The sequence below is a fragment of the Maylandia zebra genome, linkage group LG5 (assembly GCF_041146795.1).
Source record: "Maylandia zebra isolate NMK-2024a linkage group LG5, Mzebra_GT3a, whole genome shotgun sequence".
Taxonomy (NCBI): domain Eukaryota; kingdom Metazoa; phylum Chordata; class Actinopteri; order Cichliformes; family Cichlidae; genus Maylandia; species Maylandia zebra.
The window spans coordinates 6,343,818-6,367,584 of record NC_135171.1 but is presented as its reverse complement, the minus strand read 5'-3'; the positions used below and the strand labels follow the sequence as shown (position 1 = coordinate 6,367,584).

General features: G+C 39.1%; 2 protein-coding genes across 4 annotated transcripts in view; one reads left to right on the top strand and one right to left on the bottom strand.

Moving 5' to 3' along the window:
* The window catches only part of LOC101478883 (copine-9), a 202,737-nt gene that overhangs the window by 36,185 nt on the left and 142,785 nt on the right, over positions 1-23,767 (bottom strand). For both annotated transcript variants that reach the window (XM_012921487.4, XM_014408692.3), the window contains 6 exons: positions 21,769-21,844; positions 21,393-21,446; positions 21,152-21,213; positions 19,443-19,489; positions 17,063-17,244; positions 4,886-5,013 (listed from right to left, as the gene is read on the bottom strand). In XM_012921487.4, the coding sequence (XP_012776941.1) occupies positions 4,886-5,013; positions 17,063-17,244; positions 19,443-19,489; positions 21,152-21,213; positions 21,393-21,446; positions 21,769-21,844 (549 nt within the window). The remainder of the gene's footprint in view (positions 1-4,885; positions 5,014-17,062; positions 17,245-19,442; positions 19,490-21,151; positions 21,214-21,392; positions 21,447-21,768; positions 21,845-23,767) is intronic.
* Positions 390-3,066, top strand: LOC143418561 (uncharacterized). Of its 2 annotated transcripts, XM_076883658.1 has the most exons (4): positions 390-522; positions 1,437-1,585; positions 2,288-2,452; positions 2,530-3,066. In XM_076883658.1, exons 2-4 carry the CDS (start codon positions 1,529-1,531, stop codon positions 2,617-2,619), a joined length of 312 nt encoding a protein of 103 aa, XP_076739773.1. In that variant the 5' UTR covers positions 390-522; positions 1,437-1,528; the 3' UTR covers positions 2,620-3,066. The 2 variants fall into 2 exon arrangements, with proteins under 2 accessions (XP_076739773.1, XP_076739774.1); XM_076883659.1 differs by lacking the exon at positions 390-522 and having other exon boundaries at positions 531-1,585.

Genomic DNA, 23,767 nt, shown 5'->3' with positions numbered 1-23,767 from the left:
ACTGTACTTTAGTTTTAAATTTTAATAAAGCATTACTATTTTCTACTCCAAGGCATTACTTTTGAGATTATTATATATTTTTGAAAATATAGTATAATGATAATACTAGTTATTGTAAACTTTACAAACCACCCAGCAGTATGTAAAGTCAAATTATAAAATACAAGTAAATAACAATTGCAGAACAGAATGTCAGTGTAATGAACACACTTCGTTTTGACAAAGCACAGCTTAGGTAAATGATCTGAGTAGTTGTTCATCACTGAGCAATTTGTTGATATGTGTTTCGAGCCAAATAAATGACAGGGAGAGAGAGAGTGACGTCAGAACACGTCATACTATAACCTCCCGGGAGCGGACGGAGGGGGTCAGTCGTTGGGATGCGCATGCGCAGACAGAGTGTGCGAGCGGCGGGCCTTGACCTTTCGGGAAAAAAACTCACGGACGGTGACAGCGAGGCGGATAACAGTCTTCAGTACCTGCTGGACTTTGAAGCTGTGGATTCTGGGACTGTTAGAAAAGGTAAAACATTTTCATTAAAACCTTATTACTGTTTTGTTTTTGTTACTCGTCATTGTAGCTTGCTGTTAATGTTGTGCTAACAGTAGCGATTAGCTAGATACGTTAGCCGTTGAGGTCAGCGCAATTTAGTATCCAACTGTTTTCCTAACAAAACCACTGTTATAATTAAGTGAAGGTGCTCCCAGCTAATTTGAACCTTTGGCTTCTAAAATATGTGGTTCAATTGCGTGCTGCGTACATAACCTAATGTCAGCTAGACCGAAATTAAAATTTAATATATTGTTAAAGTCACTAAAATGGCGCCTGAAGCCTGTTGTGACGTGAGCTCTGTGTCTGCTCTAGAAACTCTGAAATTCTGTAGATCTGAGCCGTACATTAAATACTCACATGAACCTGTACTTTGAATTCTGTATGAGCTGTATAAAATACAGCTATGCATAAGAGTTTTGAATGAATAATTAGATTAGATAACTCTTTATTGTCTAATCAAATTATATAGAAATGAATAGAAATGTGACATGAGAAGGTGTGTCTTTGACTGTTCCTGCATAACTTAGTTTCGGACTAGTTGACAAGTTATGCTCCGGTCATTTGATGTTTCCAAGATAGATGTTCTTTTGTAATATAGTTAATTTTTTTGTATATTTCATTTATCCACCATCATACATACAAGCTAAGAAGAGGTCGTTATACTAACAAGAGGTATCAACGCTGGGCCAAAGTTCAGCACATGGTTAAAGTTTGTAATCCAGCCAGGGTGTAAATATCACTCAGCAGCCAGAGCTGAAGCAGGTAGCATCAACACATAAATCCACTCTACCCGGCTTAAATCACAAGAGCACCTCTGACCAAAAAGCTGTAGATTTTTCTTGTTTGCACAAATTAATCCAGATTCACATTAATTGTGTTCACAGCTCCAACAAAATGAGGAAGAGGAGGGGGAGAAACACAATTAGGTTGAATTACAATTGGATGGAAGGCGAGGACAAGGAGAAGGAAGCTTAGGATGAGGAGGAAGAGAAGCAGCAGGAGCATCTGTAGGGATCCCTATGATGTCATTGAGGTTTGTTTCATTAATATGGTCCTCTCACAAAGAAAGATGACTTGTTTTAGTTCACGTACTTCCTGTATTAAATAGTGATGTGCAAAATGTTGTGAAAAACCATAGAGCAGGCACGTATAGGGCATCTGCAGGTAAATGAACATCAAATCTCTAAGACAGACTGAAATCTGTATATTTATCACCCTTATGATAAAACCCACGTCAGCCATTGGTTTATGGACTTTGTATTTTTTTAGCCTCAGCATCTGCTTTATTGCTGTTGCTATGTTGGGACCATATTAGGATGAGGGATCAGAATCTGGAGTCATGCACACTATTGTTTCATTTAGTGTGTATCCATAAGATTCGTACAGCAGATCCAAGTTGTGCCTTGAAAACAGGAAAGTCGTCTGCATAGAGGAGAACTGTAATAGCAGGCTGGTACAAAGTGAGGCTTTGTGCACTCGTTTTACTTCTGTCACCCTGTTTTGATGCAGAATTCATTTGAAATCAGGCAAGAACTGGACTTATTTTTTATAATGTGTTCTTGTGAATTGATTGTGTATCGCATATGTTTGATTTGACTTTCTGCAAGACAACAGTCGTCCACTGGCCAAAAAAGTTTTCCAAATACCTCCACGTGATCTAGCCTGGATTTAGAAAAGAATAGCAAAAAAAATCTGCACCTCCTGCTTCAGATGCAATTTGTGTTTCTGTGTTCAGAGGCAGCGGCGAGAGGGGAGACCTCGGCTCATCCAGCTGGAGAGCCTGACCAGGAGGAGTCGAACATTAACTCAGCTCTTCCAGGGCACCCTGCAGACTCGGCTGTTGGCATCGACGAGGGATGACGTGAACGCCAAACTGGAGTCCATCACAGGTCAACTGCAGGTATGCGAGTCAGACCTTCTGAGGAGGGTTTCACTTTTCTCTCTTCTTTATAATTGACTCTTTTCTCTCTCTTTCAGCTCCTTGTCTCAGAGTGGGAGGGATTTGAAGCACAAAGGGAGGAGCTTGTCGTTTGGTTGGCTGATATGGATGTCCGCCTGAGAGGTTGACCAGCTGACAGGAAACACCAGTGAAAAACTGAAACAACTGCAGGTGTGGGCTTGTTTTGATATGACATATGTTTGATATGAAACATACGTCAGAGACATTGTCCTAAACTGGACTAACAAAGGACCATGAGTACAACATGAAACGTACATTACATGGTGTAATGCTAAAGTTCATTGATCATTTTAATCATAAACTTGTTGAAATATTTTTACTGAACATGCAAACATCTGCTGATGAAAATGTGTTGATTTATTGGTCTGTCATGAAGCTATTGCTATTTCTAATGTGTTTTATCACTTTCTGATGTTTTATTAATTAAACAATACATGTATTATTTGTTGTGTTATCTGTAGCTATAGTATTTATATATATTTATTTATAGTATAGCAAATATATTTAATTATTACTGTTTAAAACACTAATATGTGACATGTATTAGTATTGATGTTGTGCTGAGGGCTAAAATGCCTTTTTGTCTTTTGGTATACTACAAAATGACAATAAACCATTAATATATGTCTATGCTGTGCTCGTATTTATTTTTACCCTACTCAAATTCAATTTATGATGCATTTTATTTTGAAAGATTTAAAATGGTTTTTTAAAGAACCACTCAAAAAAGGTTCTTTAAAATGGTTCTTTTAAAGAACCATTTGAAGAACCTTTTTAAAAATGGTTCTTTGAAAAACCATTAAAGGTGCCCCAAAGAACCATTTCTTGATGGTTCTTTGGGGCACCTTTAAAGGTTCTTCAATGAACCACTGAAAGAAATGGTTCTTCAAAGAACCATTGTTTGAAAGGTTCTTTGTGGCACCAAAAAAGGTTCTTCTATGGCATCAGTCTAAAGAACCACTTTTAATTCCAGTTGGCACCTTTATTTTTCTGAGTGTGGATGGAAATGCTTCAAAAGGGGCCTCAGAATCCTTCAGCTTTTAAGATTTTTTTTTGTATAAAAGTGAAGCCGGTGATAAATCGGTACATCCATCAATGAGCCGTAGAAATTACAGCTATAATTGAATTGGTAAACAAGTTACGTGTTGCACAAATCTTTCACTCTTTAAAAGCTATTTTTTTTAATTTATTCATCAAAAGATAAACTATACAAAGGCAAATATTTCACCATGAACTCCATTTAAATCTCTAACCCTATAAGGCAAAATTTAAAATATAAGTTAACTAATAAATTATGGTTCGATTTTAATTATAGTGAATTAGTTCCAGCTGTGCTGTACACTTTAATGACTAAACATTTATATAGAGTTTATTTTAATTCAAAACATTTGTTTATTTGTTTTTACTTCAGTAAAAGTTCATTATTATAGAATGTACATACAAGTATATAAGTATAGGATGTAGTTGATAATCAGCATTTGGGTTGTTGATTATCACAGATCCAAGTACCTGTCAGAAAAAGCTCTATAACATTGTTCTTGTCTCTTTATGAAAACTATTATGATTTGTAAATAAGCTAATATATAAACTTATCAAACTACAATTAAAAGAACTTTAATTGTAAATAAATATTTGAGCAGTGACAACAGGCAACAGAAAGATGTGTCCTTCCCCTGTGGTCAGCAGGCTGGAGACCAGAGTGAGGGATCTACAATAGGCAGAACTACAGTTAATCCACTGAGCAGGCTGAGAAGTCTTAACCACAAAGCATGAAAACTTAGCAAAACTAGCATGCAGCTGATACCTTCGGATTGCCACACAGAAAAGCGTGATTGATCACTCCGTAGAACACATCTCCACTGCTCTAGAGTCCAGTGGCGGTGTGCTTAACACCACTGCATCTGACACTTCTCATTGCCCATGGTGATGTAAGGCCCAAATGAAGCTGCTTGGCTGCTCGATTCCATGGAGACACATGAAGTTTAGAGGTCTGTACCGATTGGCTCTGCAGGAAGTTAGCGCCTCAGCATCCACTGACCCCCGCTGTGTGGCCTTCCACTTCATGGCTGAATTAGTGTCATTTCCAATCGTGTCCACTTAGTTATAATACCCCTAACAGTTGACTATAGAGTGTTGATTGTTGGGGTTTTCTCTCTGTTATTGTAGGATCTTTGCCTTACTAAGATATATATACTCGTGTAAAGTGCCTCGAGGTGACTGTTGTAACTTGGCTATAAATAAAACTTAATTGACTTGAATATGAAGTTATTATGGGCCCTTTGGGTGAGTTTGAATGTAAAAAGTATTCCTGCATGAGAAGATATTTCTGTCTTACAATGAGAGAATGTGTGTGAGTAAAGCTTTGTCTCTCACCGAGCCACTTGGTTGATGACAGGAGCAAAGTTGGTTGGACCATACAGCTGAACAGTTCGCAGGCTCTGAAAGTAAGCCTCTAGTACACCTTCAATGCCAACACAGTTTGGGTTCTCGGAGTTAAAGTTCTGCAGAGAAGAAAATTCACTTTGTGAGGGAACATTCATACTGACGCCAACATTCAATGACTTACCTTTACGTCCTTATATTTAAATTTTATAGCACTCTAACCCCAAGGGGATAAAGTAGAATATTTTTCTACTGGTTTGACTGGCAATTTCATCTGTATGGTCTCCTCAAAAGCTAATTATCTTTGTTTACATACTGCTGATGTACATAGCTATTATTCACCATACACTATAGCTTGAGAAGCAACCAATAATCAATACACACACACACACACACACACACACACACATCATAGAGAAAACGTCTCCTCAGTTTTGCTTTTGTTCCTTTGTATTACTTTTACTTTTGTAAATTCTCAGTTCATCACTGTGCACCTCACATTTATTCACACAAACATTTTAACCCAGTAAAATTAATCAACCTCTTCCTGATCTCTACTCCTGTCTAAAACAAATTCTCCTTGGTCAGAATATTATTATGATCCCACCTTCACAAACGGACTTACTGACCCTGTGATGAATGGCAGATTCTATGTGAACTGTGTTCTGTTCAAGTTTAGCCTCCAGATTTTCTATTGTGGGAGTTGCGTATTCTGTGCTTCAACCTTTGCTCGTGCTGCACCCTGCAAGGTTCCTGTCCTCAGAGGACATGCAAGAGGTATATAAAGTAAGAAAGTTATTAGTTACTAGGAATAATTCACGAGGTGATTAATGAATACAAGAATATGTTTTGCTTTCCTGCTACACACTGAATTTGTATTATGATTTTATTCTGGTGCATTTTAAGTGTTTGTTTACCAATGCAGGTCCTTGGTGCTCTGTTGTTGCTGAAATTCTCCTTTTATAATATTATTCATATTGACATTGCAGGGAAATTTCCTAAGCCGAATAGAGTGGAATTATCCAACATGAATACAGACCTCTATCCAGTTAGTATAAAAAAACTGCAGTCATTCAGACTGTATGTCGCCTCATTTTATCCTCATTCAGCATTTGTAGATACTCGAGTGTTAGTGGCACATTATTGAAATGCTGACATTTCCTTTGCAGTGACCTGATGTAGTAGTTACTTACAGCTAATCATCTCTTTCTTTCCAAAGCTCTGAGGCCTTCTGCTATCTGTCCCCAAGACTATACTTTTTAATTATTTCCACTGAGACTGAAGTTTCTGTTTAATAATATAGTTTTATTTAAAGGAAGTAAAACTGTTTCTTAGATTGTGTTAATTAAGCTCTAACATAACTTTTTATTATAGTTTTAACTCTGACTCCACTGCATTTTGTCTGGGACGGTTCATATTATATTTGTTATTTTGCAGATTTTAACATAAATCTACTAACATATGATACTTTATTACTATAGCTAAAGATATCCAGCAGAATAAAAGACATTTAAATCATCTCCGGCTGCAACATTAAATTTATGTACATATTAGTGAGTCAGTGATTATGATCCAATAACATAATGGATCCAACTCAAAGACACAACATTTAACACTGGAAACAGATTAGCTATAAAACTAGTATTAAGTACATTACTATTATTAAGCCTTTCAACAATAAACAGCTTGTTTCTAGATATGGGATCATGCAGGTAAGAAAACTGGCAGGCTGACAGTGGGTAAAGGACCACTATGAGGTCCATTATAGCTATAGCTCATACTGATAAGAACAAGAAATACTTTATTTATCCCAAGTTGGGTTATTTTTAAATGATTTCTTTTAAATTATTTAATGAAATTTCAATTTATATCTATAAATTAAATGACTTTAATACAGACAATTGTTCTACATCAGAACCCGGTGTTACTTAGTTTGCTATATTTTGGGTTTACTGTAATGCTCTTTCATTTTGGCCATTAGCTTGGGCTTGATGGTCTGAGCCCTGAAGCAGTGTCCTTGTGAAAGACACCGGGGTCCCTGCTCAAAGTTTCAGATTGTCCTCATTGGTTGCACTTTAAATAACCAAATATGGGCATTTAGTCAGTTTAAAAAATGTAAAAAAAAAAAAAAATCCCATTGACTTGCTGTTCAGTAACTGGCCCAATGATCTGTCCTACATAAGTCGTCTTTTATAAGACCAAATGCTAACACTTTGCAGTTGACAATAGTTGCCTCAGTGTGGCGTGGGTCTGGGATTTGTCACGCTGAGGTGAACTCTAATTGGGAAAGCTGATTGAATGGCTGCTCACGTGGAAATGAGAGAAAGTTATGCAAAGTGTGCTGACACTCACTCGCACACCTCTGATTTCTGACTGGGAGAGAGCCAAGGGGATCTTGGGACTTGACAAAACTTGACAGTTTCAGGTCAGAAAAAACTCGAGTAAGAAATATTTCCAGTGCACTAATGAAAGACCTGAGGCATGTCATTGGGATGTTTACTCCCATATAAAAAGATCTGGTAATAATACGGTTTTCTTAAACCCTCCTACTAATCTTTGCCTGCAGCCTTAGAACAACAAAAAGACTCCTTTTCCGTGTTTACTTCCTACCCACTTTGCTCTGAATTTCTTCTAAACTAGGAGACCACTTTCTGGAATCACAGCACACGTGATTGTTTTTTCCTTTCTCTGCTTTCACACTGTTAGCATTGCCATCCTGTTGGTGGACAATGCTGAGCTAAGCTGTCCTTCTGTAAAATGTCATTCACTGTAGCTGCCTGTCTGTTTACGCTATTATTTTTCCATCAGTCCCAAACCATCAAACACATGAACTTTTCTCTCAGCGTGATTCACTGTGTTTTTTACCCTCCTACCTTTTGTTCCTTCTCTCTGCTTCAGTCATCAGCTTCACAAGACTACTCCACAATGTTTATAACTGGAGAATTATACAAGCCCTCTTTCCATTGACTGAACAAGTTGTTCCAGATTATATTGCTGCATGATGTTTCATGCATTGTGAGGGATAATTTGAGCTCACCAGGTACATTATCTTACTCATTTAAATGTTAATTTGAATGCTAATTAGAACCGTTAATCCATGATTATAAATGATGATAAATAACTTCATGAAATGTCCTCTGGATATCCTGAGCTGGCAGCGTGGATCCAGACTTTAGAAAGCGTGCCGATTTGACAGCTCACAAAATCAAACACACTTATGATTACTCTCGACACTGGCTGTGTGCCCCTCATTTTGTTGAATCAGAAGTTTCAGTTTAAACTGCAATTTAGTTTCTTAATCAGAGATATCTTAGTTTGTTGTAACTATCACAAAGACATCACATATTTGGTTTTTGAATGATCTTAGCGTCATTGAGAATGATCACCAACTAGCAGTATTAGAGTGAATGGCTGGAATGAGAATTTGCCCCTCTGAGTCTGACATCATGATTTTCAGTCAAAAAGGAATGGAGTACCCACTCCGGGTTGGGATAACTCACTGCCTCAGGAGAAGTTCAGCTTTCTCTGGCTGTTGTTCATTAGCTAAGGAAAAGTTGAGCATGAGATGGAAAGAAAGTGGCACGGGATCTACAGTAAAGATGATGCTGTATTATAATGTTATGGTAAAATGACAGCTGAAGCTCTTAATTTACTGGTCAGTCTATGGCCGTGACAAGTAGTGATCATAGATCACTATTATGTTTAGTGACAAGAAGTACAAAATCACAGAAACAAGTGTCAGTAATTAGCTCCCTACAATGTGGGCTTTATAGATAATTGGGTAACCTTCTGGGGGAAACCTGGTCTTGTTAGGAGAGACGGCATCCATCCCACTTTGGATGGAGCAGCTCTCATTTCTAGAAACCTGCCTAAATTTATTAAAGCCCCTAAAACTTGACTATCCAGAGTTGGGACCAGGAAGCTGAGTTGCAGTCTTACACGCCTCTCTGCAGCTTAACTCCTCCTGTTTTCTCCCAAAACACCATCCCCATAGAGACTGTGTCAGCTCCCAAACAGACAAAAAACAAACTAAAAACCAGCAAAAAATGATTTAAACATAAAAAAATCCCAAAGACAGAACAATACAGTATCCACATCTGCACCGCAGAATAAAACAGTGAAATGTGGATTATTAAACATTAGGTCTCTCTCCTCCAAGTCTCTGTTAGTACATGACTTAATAATTGATCAACAAATCAATTTACTCTGCCTTACAGAAACCTGGTTGCAGCAGGAAGATTATCTTAGTTTAAATGAATCAACACCCCCGAGTAGGGATGGGTATCGTTTAGGTTTTGTCCGATACTGGTGCCAAACCGGTACTTTTGAAACGCTGCCGGTGCTTAAAGAATGGAGAACACAAAATTGGTCCTAAAACCTCTCATGTTCAGCTGTTTTTTTGTAAAAAGATAACAATGTTAGCCTTTTCTGCAGCTATGGGGCATATATGGCATCACTCTTGGCTGGAAGCAGTGCTTAAACAATGGAAAAAACACAAACTTTGTCCAAAAACCTCTCATGTTTAACTGTTTTCCACTTTTTCTTTGGTCATTTTAGCCTTTTTGGCCAGGGTGAAGGGAGTATCTGCCATCAAACAAGAGGACAGCCGCATGTAGCCATGATGATGTTTGCTAGTTCACCTTACATGCATTAATGTAATAACGTGGTTAGCCTACTCAACGTAAATTACACGCGAACAACATTAAGCTACTCACTCAGAGAAGAACGGCTGCTGCTGCATCATCATCCTCATCATTTCTGCTACACTGGCAGGGCTAGGGGCCAGGACTCTCCTCTTCGGGTTTTTGGGGGATGTTGCTAACTCCGGGTCAGATAACAGGCACCACACCCGCAGTAGATGTGCTCGGTGTGAGGTCTCGCAGCAAGCTATCAAATACGGCGCATTTCTGGGCTTTTAAAAAAAACGCTATGCGTCGCCAGGTGTTTCATCGGATTTGAGGTGTTACCTCCTTTGACAGTATCACAGTATCAGCTTAAAGCACTTGTTGCTGCTGAGTTTGCATATTTTGCTGTGAAGTACAGCCAGACTTTGACCGCTTTGCCTTGGGCATTTTTAATCTGTAGCTCTGCTCTAACTGAACGTACGTACCTGGCCCCACCTACTATCCTTAGAAACGTAAAATGATTGGCTAGAAGTGTATCACAGCTCAGGAAAAAAAAGCACCGAAATAAAGCACCGAAATGTGCGCTGCTTTTCGGTCTGGTTACTACCGTTTATGTCAGAACATGGCACCGGACACCGGTACCCATCCCTACCCCCGAGTCATTCTAACTGCCAGAAATCTTGAAGCACAGGCTGAGGGGGCGGTGTGGCAGCAATTTTTCACACCAGCCTTTCAATCAACCAAAGACCAAGACAGACTTTTAATTCATTTGAAAGCCTGATGCTTAGCCTCGTCCACCCCAGCTGTAAAACTCAGAAACCAGTCTTACTTGTTATCATCTATCGTCCACCCGGGCCTTACACAGAGTTTCTGTCTGATTTCTCAGACTTTTTATCTAATTTAGTTCTGAGCTCAGATAAAATAATTATTGTGGGTGATTTTAACATCCATGTAGATGCTAAAAATGACAGCCTCAACATGGCATTTAATCTGTTATTAGACTCAATTGGCTTCTCTCAAAATGTAAAAGAACCCACCCACCACTTTAATCACACTCTAGATCTTGTTTTAACATATGGCATAGAAACTGAACATTTAACAGTGTTTCCTGAAAACCCTGTCCTGTCTGATCATTTCCTGATAACATTTACATTTACAATAATTGATTACACAGCGGTGGAGAGTAGACTTTATCACAGTAGATGTCTTTCTTAAAGCGCTGTAACTAAGTTTAAGAATATAATCCGTATGACTCTGGATACTGTAGCTCCTGTGAAAACTAAGGTCTCTAATCAGAAGTACCTGACTCCGTGGTATAATTCTCAAACACGTAGCCTAAAGCAGATGACTCGTAAGCTGGAGAGGAAATGGCGTGTCACAAATTTAGAGGATCATCATTTAGCCTGGAGAAATAGTTTGCTGCTTTATAAGAAAGCCCTCCACAAAGCCAGAACATCTTACTATTCATCACTGATTGAAGAAAATAAGAACAACCCCAGGTTTCTCTTCAGCACTGTAGCCAGGCTGACAAACAGTCAGAGCTCTGTTGAGCCAACCATCCCTTTAACGTTAACTAGTAATGACTTCATGAACTTCTTCACAAATAAAATTTTTATCATTAGAGAAAAAATTTATCATAATTATCTCGCAGATGTAATATTATCTAAAACTGCTCAAAGAAGTCCTGCCATTAATTAATGCTTCAATATCAAATATGATCAACCTTTCTCTAATAATCGGCTATATAGTCTAAGGAGCTCAGAAAGAAAAGCGTCTGGACTTCTTTAAGCAGCTTGAAGACATTTCACGTCTCATCCGAGAAACTTCTTGAGTTCTAATGTCAAATGGTGGAGAGTCCCAGATTTAAGCCCTATGGGAGTGTCCCCCAAGAGGGACATGGACCCCATATTGATCCTCTACCTAATCACACGAGCCAAGGTGTGAAAACGGCTGTAGGTCACAATCAGCCAAGGTTTTGGGTGAAGATGGCCTGTATGATCGAGAACCTTCACAGACAATTGCCTATGTACCAGCAGTCTTAGCTAATTATAGGCCAATCTCCAACCTTCCTTTATATCAAACATCCTTGAAAGAGTAGTTGTCAAACAGCTAACAGATCATCTGCAGAGGAATGGCTTATTTGAAGAGTTTCAGTCAGGTTTCAGAGCTCATCACAGAAACAGCTTTAGTGAAGGTTACAAATGATCTTCTTATGGCCTCTGACAGTGGACTCATCTCTGTGCTTGTCCTGCTAGACCTCAGTGCTGCGTTCGATACTTTCGACCATAATATCCTATTAGAGCGATTAGAACAGGGGTCAGCGACCCTGGGCACATGTGCCACAGCTGGCACGCAAAGGGTTAACTGATGCACGACCATAGCGGGACTGGCCATCGGACATACCGGGTATGGGCCGATGGTGTTTGTTTTTTTATTTTTGTTTTTCTCTTGTGACAGTATAAACAATGAAAGGTGGTGGATTGGCCAGATGCTGGCCGATGTTTAGCTGCTGGCCAGCAGGTGGATGAGGGAAAGGGGAGGCAGGAGAGGAGAGACCCGAGGCAGCCGCCGGTCTGAGTGTCAGGTGAACTGAACTTCAGGTAAGAAGTTATGACCTGCAGTCTATCTGGGTCAGATATAAACCAAGTTTAGGTGGAGTTTATTTTCGTTGTGCTGACTTTTTACCGTCAGTTACAGTAACTCGTACTGCGTGCTAGCTAGCATGACAGAGTTTCTCTACAGCTATGATGTTACTGATAGTGAACTTTATTTATAAGAGTTAGTTAGTAGAGTTGCCAACCGTCCCGTAAAAAAACGAATTGTCTCGTATTCAGAGAAAATATTACGTGTTTCGTATTGAGCTGAAAAGGAACGCAGCTAGAATGGAAAAAAAGACACAAAGCTGGAGTTATTCTGTCTTTGCTGCACAGCTGCCTCTTCTTCTCTCATTCTCTCCCCCTGCCTCTCCTGTTGCTACTTCAATCATGAAACTGATCAGTGATCAGCTGATCGGCTTTTCTCTCTTGTTTGTTTATCGCTCACTTTGCACCAGAAAGAGGAAACCAGCAGATGTCGCGCTAAAAAACAACAGCAGTTTAAGCTTGATCAGCTGTTGTTAGAATTTATTTAATATTAATTTCTAGTATCAGCTGATGTTTGCTGGAGCCACAGCCATAAAAGCTGCTGGTCATGATATCGTTTGGTTATCTGGTGAGAGGGAAACATGAAGATGAAACCAGGAGATGTCCTTACTGAATCATCAGAGCTGAACAGGTGATGGAGAAACAGGTTTACCTTTTAGGTGACATGAATGAGTTGAAGGGAAGTTATGAACTGTTTCTGAGAGACAAATAACACCAGGATCCTTTTTTATGTAGCTGACAGCTGGTAACTGTGCAGGGGCGGATCTAGCAAAGTGTTGCCAGGGGGGCATGTAGGGCATTAACAGGGAGAGGTGGGCACAAGGAAATACTTTCTTATTCTCATTTAAAATGTCTGGCTGTTATTAAATAATTATCTGAAGGTTACAACCAACTTTTTATCTGATGTAAAATGTATAGAAATCATATATATACCAACAAGACTGTACATCACTGTCACCACAGCGTTTCTTTTCATTCAAAGGCTTTATGGCTTTAATACCTGGGGGGCCGGTCTCTAGTCAAAATGCCCGGGCTGTTTTGTTGTCCCAGTCCAGCCCTGGGCACGACACGCAGTGAGTTAATCTGAGGAGGTGCGTTAAAAAATAAATGGGCCAGCGGTGCACATCGCAAATCAGCTCGCATAGTTGTGCCAATTCTTAATGACGGTGTCTTAGCTAACAGCCCCAACTACCAGATTAAACATGTAATTGGCTAAAAATAACTTTGCCTACTGGTGAGAGGGACGTTGCTAGCTGGCAGTTTTTTCAAGCGATGTTGAAATTTCCACATTCCAACACTTCAAAAGCTTCAGGAGCTGTCCGCTCAGCGCAGCATCAGCACCGTGGAAATACACGGATACATCCGTAGACTCGAGACAGAATTCACAATGTGTTTTCAGGACTTTCAGGTGTTTGGACCAATGTTTTATTTTCTGATCAAACCAGAAAGCCTTAATGAGCAGCAGGATTTGTTAAGTGGTTGGACACAGAGGACATCGACATGCAGCTGATTGAACTGAAAAGCTCGACTCTGTGGGGTCAAAGTTTGCAGAACTACGAACACAGCTGGAATCCACAGCTGTGCGTGTTCATGGAGCTTTCATTTTCACCTGCTGGACATCACTACCTGACAAGTTTAACTGTCTTCAGAACATTGCAGAGGCCTTATTGACAGTGTTTGGCTCGAATATCTGTGTGAGCAGATTTTCTCTCACATGAGTCCTCAGGTAGCCTCTGAATGCTGGACACTCGAAGACCTGAGTCTCTGAGTGGGAGACCAGAGATCACATTAACATGTGTATCTCTGTATTAACAAACATGCCATATTGGCCCAGTTTATTTTTCTTATCATTGTTGTGAGGAGACCATAAATGGCATTTGTATTTTCTGTTGTACAGTTCATTTGCTGTTATTGATAAAAAGTGTCTTTTTTTTTGTTTCAAAATAGCTGAAAACTATTCACTGATAGCTGCCAACATCTGGGAATAAATATAATTCTATAAAGTTGTTCTATATAGTGTGTAACTGTTAATATAGAGCGTTATTAAATTTATTGCTAATGCAATCATATGGCACACTGACTTCTGAGGAAATTTTAGATGAACATGCTGCAGGTATTACAGGTACTGCGCTGCAGTGGTTTGTATCTTATCTGTCTAACAGACTCCAATTTGTTCATGTAATGGAGAGTCTTCTTCACACATTAAGGTTAATTATGGAGTTCCACAGGGTTCAGTGCTAGGACCAATTCTGTTTACATTTGCGCAATATCTCTAAAATGAGAAATATCCTTTCTCAGAGTGATGCTGAAAAACTAGTTCATACATTTATTACTTCAAGGCTGGACCAGTGTAATTTGTTATTATCAGGATGTCCTAAAAACTCCCCGAAAAGCCTTCAGTTAATCCAAAATGCTGCAGCAAGAGTCCTGACAGGGACTAGAAAGAGAGAACAGATTTCTCCCATACTGGCGTATCTTAATTTCTCCTACAATGGGTGACCATAAGGTCTGGGCTCACAGTTAGTAATAGAAGGAGTAACTCAGTCATTTGGGAAGGGCTCAGACTAGAGCTGGTACTCTAATGCATCAAAACAGCCAGTTTACATCATCCCAAGCAATCTCCACAGTGATTCTACTGTACAGCAATGCACAAGTAGAAATGGAAGCAAGACTACAATGCTGAATGTGTGAGTCAGAGCTGACACATGTCAACCAAAAATAAAAAAGTTAATCTGACTTCACACCTGTTTTTAAGCTTTATGAATATGGTGAACTTGGAAAAAGCAGATGTTTAACTGAAGTTTCTGTTGTTCCATGAAAACAGAAAAAACTATTCACATAATATTGCAAGTCGACATCTTCATCTGTAGTGAAGCAGTCTAAGGGATTACTTTGTGTTCCAACAGTTTAGAGTGCAGAGCGCTGCAAAATGAGAACAGACGTGTCAGACTGAGTAAACTGTTTTAACATTTAGACCAAACTAAATACTTGGAGTTTATGTGGTCTAACCAGCAGATGGGTTAACATAACATATCAATATTTCATGTGTCCAAGTTAGAAAGGCCAACAGACCTTAATTTATTATTTAGTTGCTGTATAAAAAAAGCCTTTCCTTTATGTCATGCAACCTCTGGATCCACTCATAAGCTGCGTAAAATATAGTATATGTTAATAAATATCCATTTTCTGATCCAAAAATTATATTGTTGTCATTGACATCACTAGAAATATCAGATTACAAACTGACTAAAGTCTCACCATTCCACTGCAGGTCTGTTGGTGCCACAGGATATGTGAATGTTTGAAGGAAAAACAGGCTTTTGTTTTTCATTCATGAAATGCATTAAGGTGCCCACACTTCTTTAATGAAATGATTTTGTAGTAAAATATGACCATCAAGATGTAAACAAAGTTTGAAATCTGAGATAAGTAATGTGGCTATATAAACACTGTCAGCCTGCTGCTTTCAGAGGTTTCACAGTTGTGTTATTTGCATCATCCAGTCAGCAATGTACAATTATTTCCACAGGTTATTGGAGCATGGTCCATGTTGTTTGTTTTATCATTTTTGTGCATCACAATGTAAAAAAGAAGATGCCCAGAAAACACAAAACATTTAGTGAACTTGATTTGATACATTTGTGTTTTTCCCCAGCTTTCAACTGTTGGTACTCGCTTTACTCAGATTTACTCATTTAGACAAGCGTTTTGGTAACTTGAATTTTCTTGTTTGTCTAATTACAATATCCCTGCGAGGTTGACAATAAAAAATAGCTCCAATGCATTTCGATCTTGATAAAACACAGACTGCACCATCCTGGCTTTAGAGTCCTTTCACAGGGAGACAAGTGAATAAACCATTACATTATGAAAGCACTCATCACTTTGACTAGAGAAGTCAGCGTTAATCGTGTTGCTATATGTTTATTTAAGGAATGCTGAGTGAAAACATTTTCATTAATCAAGTGATGCCCATTTGTTTTTCAAAGCTAGAGTATATACGCATCCATACACTGGAGTTTCACAGTAACTATAGTGAACAAGACGAGTTAAAACTTATATATCCACCTTAGATTTACAAGCAGTCAATTTGATTGGGTGGTTTACAGACATGTGCAAGTGTATGTACAAAGTGCATGCCTGTACATTCACAAGGATGTACTCGTGCATTATGTTGTTATATACATGGTTTCCTCGAGGGAAACTAAATGCTTCTTCTGTAATAGTCTTCTTTGTAACTCAAACTGCAGTCACTAGTGCGCCCTTCCTCCATTCCTTCTTTTTAAGAATGTACCAGATTGTTGACTTGTCCATTTATTCTGATTTTCAGACTAATAGAAAACTTTGGACCTCATATTGAGAGGTTGATTGAAAAGCTACTAAATCCAAGTCCAGCACTTGGAACCAGATCTTTTATCTACTAAATTTATGTGTGGAATAAAGAGAGAACAGGCTTTTTTAAAGCTATTTATGAGTTGCTCAGTTATGTTTGAGTATTTGAAAATGGGCAGTGAATCGGAACCAGATGGAATAGCTGTGATTCCTAAATGAATGCCTAATCTGAAAGTTTGGACTTCAATCACATCTTGATTGTTGGATTTATTTTTATTATTGTCTGTGGTGGGGTACAGTGGCAGGACTAAAAGAAATGTTAAAAAATTGAGAAAAAAAAGTACAAATAATCCAAAAATGTATGGACCTAACTGTGATTTCTGCTACATCAGCTCACCATTAATGACACCATTCATTTGACTGACCAAGAGTAAATTGATTAACTACTGCACAGAGGCGGTCGCTTTTCACAATTGCACCACCATTAACAAAAATAGCCCATGAAGTCAATATTTTCAAGTACGAACAGTTAAAAAAGTCTCTCCCTCAGTTTCAATCATGACTCTCACCAGTGGAAAGGCGTGGGAGATCTTGCCGTCTGGGGGAAGTTTAGCTCCAAAGCCATACGCAGGGAAGAGTTTGTCACTGTCATAGTCCTGGATAATTTCTCCCACAGCCTTCAGGGCCATGGCATATGCATTCATTTGGTATGGACTCATATAGTGCAACGATGTCGGCTGGGACGGGTTACCTAGAAAGAGAGAAATCCCCACCAGCATGCAGCAAAATTAGCGTGAGAATGTTCTTATCAGAGAATGAAGAAAAGCAATTACACATTTATTAGACTTGCAAAAAACACACATGCAGACATGATGAAGGAAACCACTATGTTGTGTAACTACTGGAATTAGTTGGTTTTTGTTTTTGTTTTTTGCTTTCCAAAAAAAAGACCAACTAAATTTTGAGAAACGTGGTTTTGTAGAATTGATATTATGGAGCCGTGGAAAGAAAATACATTTCAAAGAGCATCCTTATTCGTATCTGTGTAGTTTCTTTGCTGTCTGACATGTTGTCAGTTCTTTAAGTCTGAATGCGGTCTTTTCAATTTGTGGGCTCACAACCTAGCATGAAAGGTTTTAAGCAGTGTTGTCCTGTTTTAGCCGCTAAACCCTCTTTGATAAACACATCTACATTTAAGAGCAAAATGTTTACTTGCTCCCTAATATATCCCAATCACTAACAGGTGCCATGACTAAAAGATAATCGGTATTATTCACCTTACCTGTCAGTAGTCACAACGTTATAAAATACCCCACCTTTTGCAGCTATAACAACTTTTTGTTAACAACGTTTTTCTTCCGCACCAACCCTGCTCATTAATGACTTTATGGACCTTGCTTTGTGCACTGATGCACAGCCACGTTGGAAGAGGAAGGGGCCATCCCCTGAAGCATTAAGCTTCTGTCTAAGCCTGTGAGATCTATTCCTGAAAAACAACCCCACACCATAATTATGTGGGGTGATTATATAATAGAATTATGTAAAGGGGAATATGTAATTATTGATTACACTTGGTACAATGCAGAGCAAGAGCAAGTATCGTTCTCCAGGCACCTGTCAAACCCAGCCAAGTGCATCAGACTGCCAGATACTGCCAGTGATCTGTAACTGCAGGAAACATATGCTGTGGCAGCATCCTTTACTCCATGCTTTGCAATGTGCTGAGCAGAGATAGGCAGTAATGTGTTAACGCGTTACTGTAATCTGATTACTTGATTACAAGTAACGAGAACAAGTATTACTATTGCAAAAAAGTAATTAGATTACTGTTACTTTCCCATAAGCACGCTGCCTTACTGCGTTACTAAACCATGATTTTGTTGGTGAGAGTGTCTCATGACAATGACGTACGAGCGTGCGACGTCCGTGGCAGCAACAGACGTGTGTAGATCAACGATGGATGTTATGGAGAGCGGGAGAGAGTACGAACGTGCAGCGTTTAAAGCTTGGAAATACTGACATTACTTTGAGTTTGATTCTGTAATAAGTGACAAAAACATCAGCGTCTGCTGTTCACTCTGCGTGGGAAGAAAACTTCTTTCTACAGCAGAAAATTAAACTTGAAATCTGAGCGAGCACCGAGCACGCTGCCATGGGCAAAAAAATAAAATTCCTACAAACACAGAGGTAACTCCTGGCCCAAAACTGACAAATTGTGCTGTCAATCAGCACTATCAATCATGTCTTGTAAACACTAATTACAATACAACAATAATCTGGCTGCCTCAGTTTAGTAAGTCCCATTAGCCTGATGGACTGATGAAGTATTTGAACAACCAGATTAGGTGTAATATTGCTAATCTCTCATTATTTCGTTAACAGAGCTTCTTTCTTTGAGAATTTTTCAACTTAAAGACTTTGCAATCAGGAGTTTGTTTTTTCCTGTCTGGCTGATAGGTGACTGTCATTGTGTTTCTTTGCAGGCACCTCTGTAGAATAACAGGGACTTGGTGTTCAGGCTTTTTAAAAATGCTCTTAAGTGGCTAATCAAAAAGCAACTCTCAATGTGAAGGTCATTTTTAATGGACAATCAGCTTGTGCACTATATTCTTCAGCTGGTCCATTGTGATATTTTTAGGACATATTCCAGTTTCCATACTTTACACAGAAGTACATATTGTGCATATGTGTGATGGTTGATGATAGCATGATAGACATTTGGGAACATAATAGCACGAATAGTGTCTCCATATAGACCACCACCAAGACAGACAAATAATTGTGTGGCAGTTATTTGTCAATGCCACTGAAATTGATTTTTTCAAAAGAAGGCAAAAAGAGTCTAACTAAAGTAAAAAAGCGCCAACAATTTATTTTGTGGGCAAAAAAATCTCACTGAACAGATGTGTGGACATTTCCTGCATGCATTAAGATGAAACACTGTCTTACCATTGGATGCTGTGAAGTCTATGGCTACAGTGAAGTTGAGTTGTGTCCTGGTGGGAGATTGAGCACATTGATATCAGTCACAGTGGTCAGGACTTCGTTTTGAGATTGGAAGAACATCTACAGCTCTTCATGCCAGATCGAGAAACGTACTGGTCACCGGTTAGAAATTGTAAGACATCTAAAGTATTTGAAATCTACAAATTATTAACGTATGTAGTATTGTTTTTGCCCAGTGAATTCTTCAGCTTTCTGTAGCTTACATTTCACAACAAAAACAATTTTAAAAAAATGAGCTGTCCAGAATGATGAGAAAACAAATTCAGCAATATAAAACTCTAAAACAAAAGCAGTGAGGCAGCAGCAAATGCCTCACTGATGGTTTAAGAAACATCAGTGTTCAAATAAAGTGCACTACCTTGGAATGTTTTTTCTTCCAGCCTATTTGCTTGACTGCTGTAACACATTTATTGTATTAATATCACACAGTATTTATGAGTGAAACGCTAGTTACTTCAGCTAATTAGGTTACGTAGTTAACAAATCAAACGTCCAGAGTGTGACCCTGATGCAGCTGATGCAACTCAAAGCATGCTCATATTGGTCAAAGTTAGAGCTGATGCAATATGACATCATCCGCTACACTTGTCTGATCTGCCTGATGCAATCTGCGGTTGTCAGTAAACCAACTAGAAGTACAGGGGTGAAGCACTTTCTTTGAATTACTGTGTATTTTCTTAAGCTTTTGCTTTAGATTTAGTTACGACTGCTGTGTTTAAGTTGTGCTGAGAGCATAGCATAGCTGACTTTCTTGTGTCATGCCCTCTGCTTTATTGCCATTTCAGTTTAATGAGTTATATTGGATTTTTCTGGCATGTTGGGGGTTAGTTATTTACATGTTATGGTTTTATAACCACAGCATTATTACTGATGTTCTTTTGTTCCAAAACATTTTCTACCCCTAGTTTTATAAAGTAAAAGTATGAGAAATACACTACATTGCTGAAAGTATTCACTCATCTGGCTTCACACACATATGAGTATAACTTGAGTAAAAGTCTCCTGGGAAGGCTTTCCATGAGGTTTATGGGAATTTTTGGCCATTTCTCCAGAAGCATATTTGTGAGGTCAGACAAGACGGCCTGAATCCACTTTGCTCTGATTCATCCCAAAGGCGCAGAGTTCTTCCAGGCCCAGTTCTTCATCCATGTCTTTATGGATTTTGCTTTGTATACAGTCATGTTGGAACAAGACGAATGTTCATATTACGCCATGACTGCCCAGCTTGTCGTGATACTCAATGTGTCTTTTTTGTTTAGAATAATTGATGTAAGTAAAAAGTATAACATCAGTCAAGGCCATCTTCAGTGACAACTCAAGTTCTCATCAATCAGAATCAGACATTTCCTAGTGAAATCTGCTATCTTGGTTATCATTTATCTGAACAACATTGTGTGCAGTGGCAAACTAAATGTCAGGTTCGACAAATAGAGCAGTGGGGATAAAAGACAGAAGCTGTGAAGAGTCACTAAACTGTGACTCAAGAATCAAATGAGGGCTGATTTTTTTCACTGGAAAACCAGAATGTAAGAAAAGTGTAAACATTTTAGTCAAAGTTTATAACACATTGCACCCTTTGTACTACCTTCCAGTAATATCATTTGTGTATGTTCGACTCTACCCTAATGAAACATGACTGACTGAGTTCTTACCCTCCTCTGATGAAGTCGACAAATGTATACTCTGACTCCACTTTGAAAGACAGCAGGGTCACCTTGAAGATTGGGAGAAAGTGAAAGGGAAATGAGAAAAAATATCAAGAGAACCAAGGGAGGTTACAGACAGGCTAACAGCAAACATTATACATTTACTGGACTGATAAATCACTCCTGCTATGAGTCATCCCCATGAAACATGTGACAGCTGTTGACATGACACACTGACGAGTCTTACCGTCCCTGAGTTGATGTATTTCTTCTTTTTGCCTTTCTTTTTAGGATTCAACACCTTGACCATAAGAGAGGAAACATGAAACAAGCTTTTCAACAAACAAGTCAGAACACATTATATAGTCTTTCCTCATATTTCTAAGCTAATATGAACAGGTGGCGATTTAATACTGTCCTCAAATAAAGGCTGGAATTCATAACACAAGGAATATTACTTCATGAATAATATATAACACTGAAGGAACTAGCTGTGTTGTTAATACCATCGACACAATCAACAAAAAATAGTTTTTGGAGAAAATGAACTTCTGGAGCTTTGGAGAAGTGAAATGTACTTCTTGTTGCACTCTGTCTTTTTTTTTCTTTTCATTTTTTTTTACCTCATAGACATTGAACTGGCTTTGGCCTCGGGATAGTTCTCTGTAGCTTGTGGTGAATTCTCCAATAAAGTCATGACTGGAAGGGAGAATGAGATAAAGATAACGAATAAAAAGAAAACAGTTATTGTTGTATCTGTAACATGACTTTCTATTCTTTTTGACAAAAAATTATAGTCCTTTTGTTCAACAACATGGTGTCCGAATGATTTTCTCTCTTTTTAAGCTATGAAATACAAATATAAATAGAAAGAGTCCACTTAAAGGGAACCCCGACTATTATGACAAGTTACTCTAAATATGTTACAAATTATCTCCACCACATAAAAACATACTTAAGAATAACTACAATTTTTTTGTTGTTATTCATTAAATCTTTGTTGTTTAAAATTATTTTGGAGCCGTGGGAGCGGCCATGTTTTTTCGCACGCAATGCATTCTGGGACAATGACGTGTATTGGTTGTTAGCAGTATAAGTGCTTTCGTTCAGCTAACCTGTTTTGTTTTTCATAGTGTAGCAATGGTGTCAATTAAGTTGTCTATTAGTGACCTGGTTACGACTTGGTAGACCAGCACTATCCGGTCTTTGAGTCTGATGTTATTAGCATTCTTAGCAAACTCCGCTGCAAAAGTCAAATGATCACTGCAGCATTACTGAGAGTTGAAAAACTGTCTAAATTTGTTCATCTGTAATAAAATGATCAGTGTGGCAGCTCTGCCAGGTGTATCAATTAAGTTTAACATCCAGGCATCCATGAAAACGGAATTTATGACATTTAACTGAGTTAGAAGTTAGCAGGGAGTTAGCTCGCTAGCTTCCATCTAAATACATCTAAATATAATATTGTAGAGGTAAACACAGACGACATGAGAGCTCTTGATTAACACAGCAGGTGCGCAGCTCTGGGGAGAAAGCGGTTGTAGACCCCCCAAGAACTCCTGCAGCGCTTTAACCGACGTGGGACGTGGAAAAGCCGAAACATGCCTGAGTGAGTGTCTCACTATGGGAAGGCCTCCTGCGTGACCTCATCAGAAGCTCAGATACCATTACGCCAGCCCTTACAAGCTGGCTAAGTGACACCCATATCAGGAGGGGCTAGTGCCTCCCTATATAATAGGCTGACATAGCGTCAGATGTCATTCAAAACAAGCCCACCTCTTCCTCTTCCTCGCTTCCATAGCAAGGAGAGCGGTCTGGTGAGACACTCACTCATGCTACTCAGAGAACTGGGGTTATATACATAACCTTAAGTTCTCTTTCATAGCATTCGTTTCGTGTCTCACTATGGGAGGAATACTGACTGCTGGATTGCCAGACATGCCTGTTAAGAAGACAACTGTTCCCAACAGCACTTCACAGGGGAGAAGCTCCCACCTGGGAAGAACCTGCACTGAGGACTGAATGCGCTAGGTTAGGTGCTGTTACATCTAACCTGTAAAACCTAGCAAATGTGTGAGGAGGCTGAAGACCCCTGCTAGTATAGACCGGGGCAATTGCTCCTACTATCCAATGGAAGAGGCGCTGTTTAGACACAGGCTTTCCCTTATGTGGATTAGCCCAGGACACGAATAGCTTTTCACTTTGTCCGACACTCTGGGTTCTGTCGATATAAATGCGCAGTGCACGGACTGGACACAAGGTATGCAGCCGCTGTTGCTCCTCTGAGGAGAAAGGCGGTGGGTGAAAGGCCAGAACATCTGTAGGGGAACATGTGCCGACAACCTTTGGGATAAAGGCGAGGTTTAGCCGCATACTGACCCTCGTATTATCCGAGGACAACTGAATGCATGACTGATGCACTGAGAGAGCGTGGATCTCTCCTACATGCTTAGCTGAAGCTAAAGCAATTAATAGAGCTGTCATCAAGGACAGAAATTTTAACTCAACCTGTTCCAGGGGTTCAAATGGGCAACAGGAGAGCGCAGCCAATACTGTGGGAAGGTCCCACGATGGAGCCAGTGGCCTAGATGTAGGCAATTTACGCCATGCACCCTTCATGAA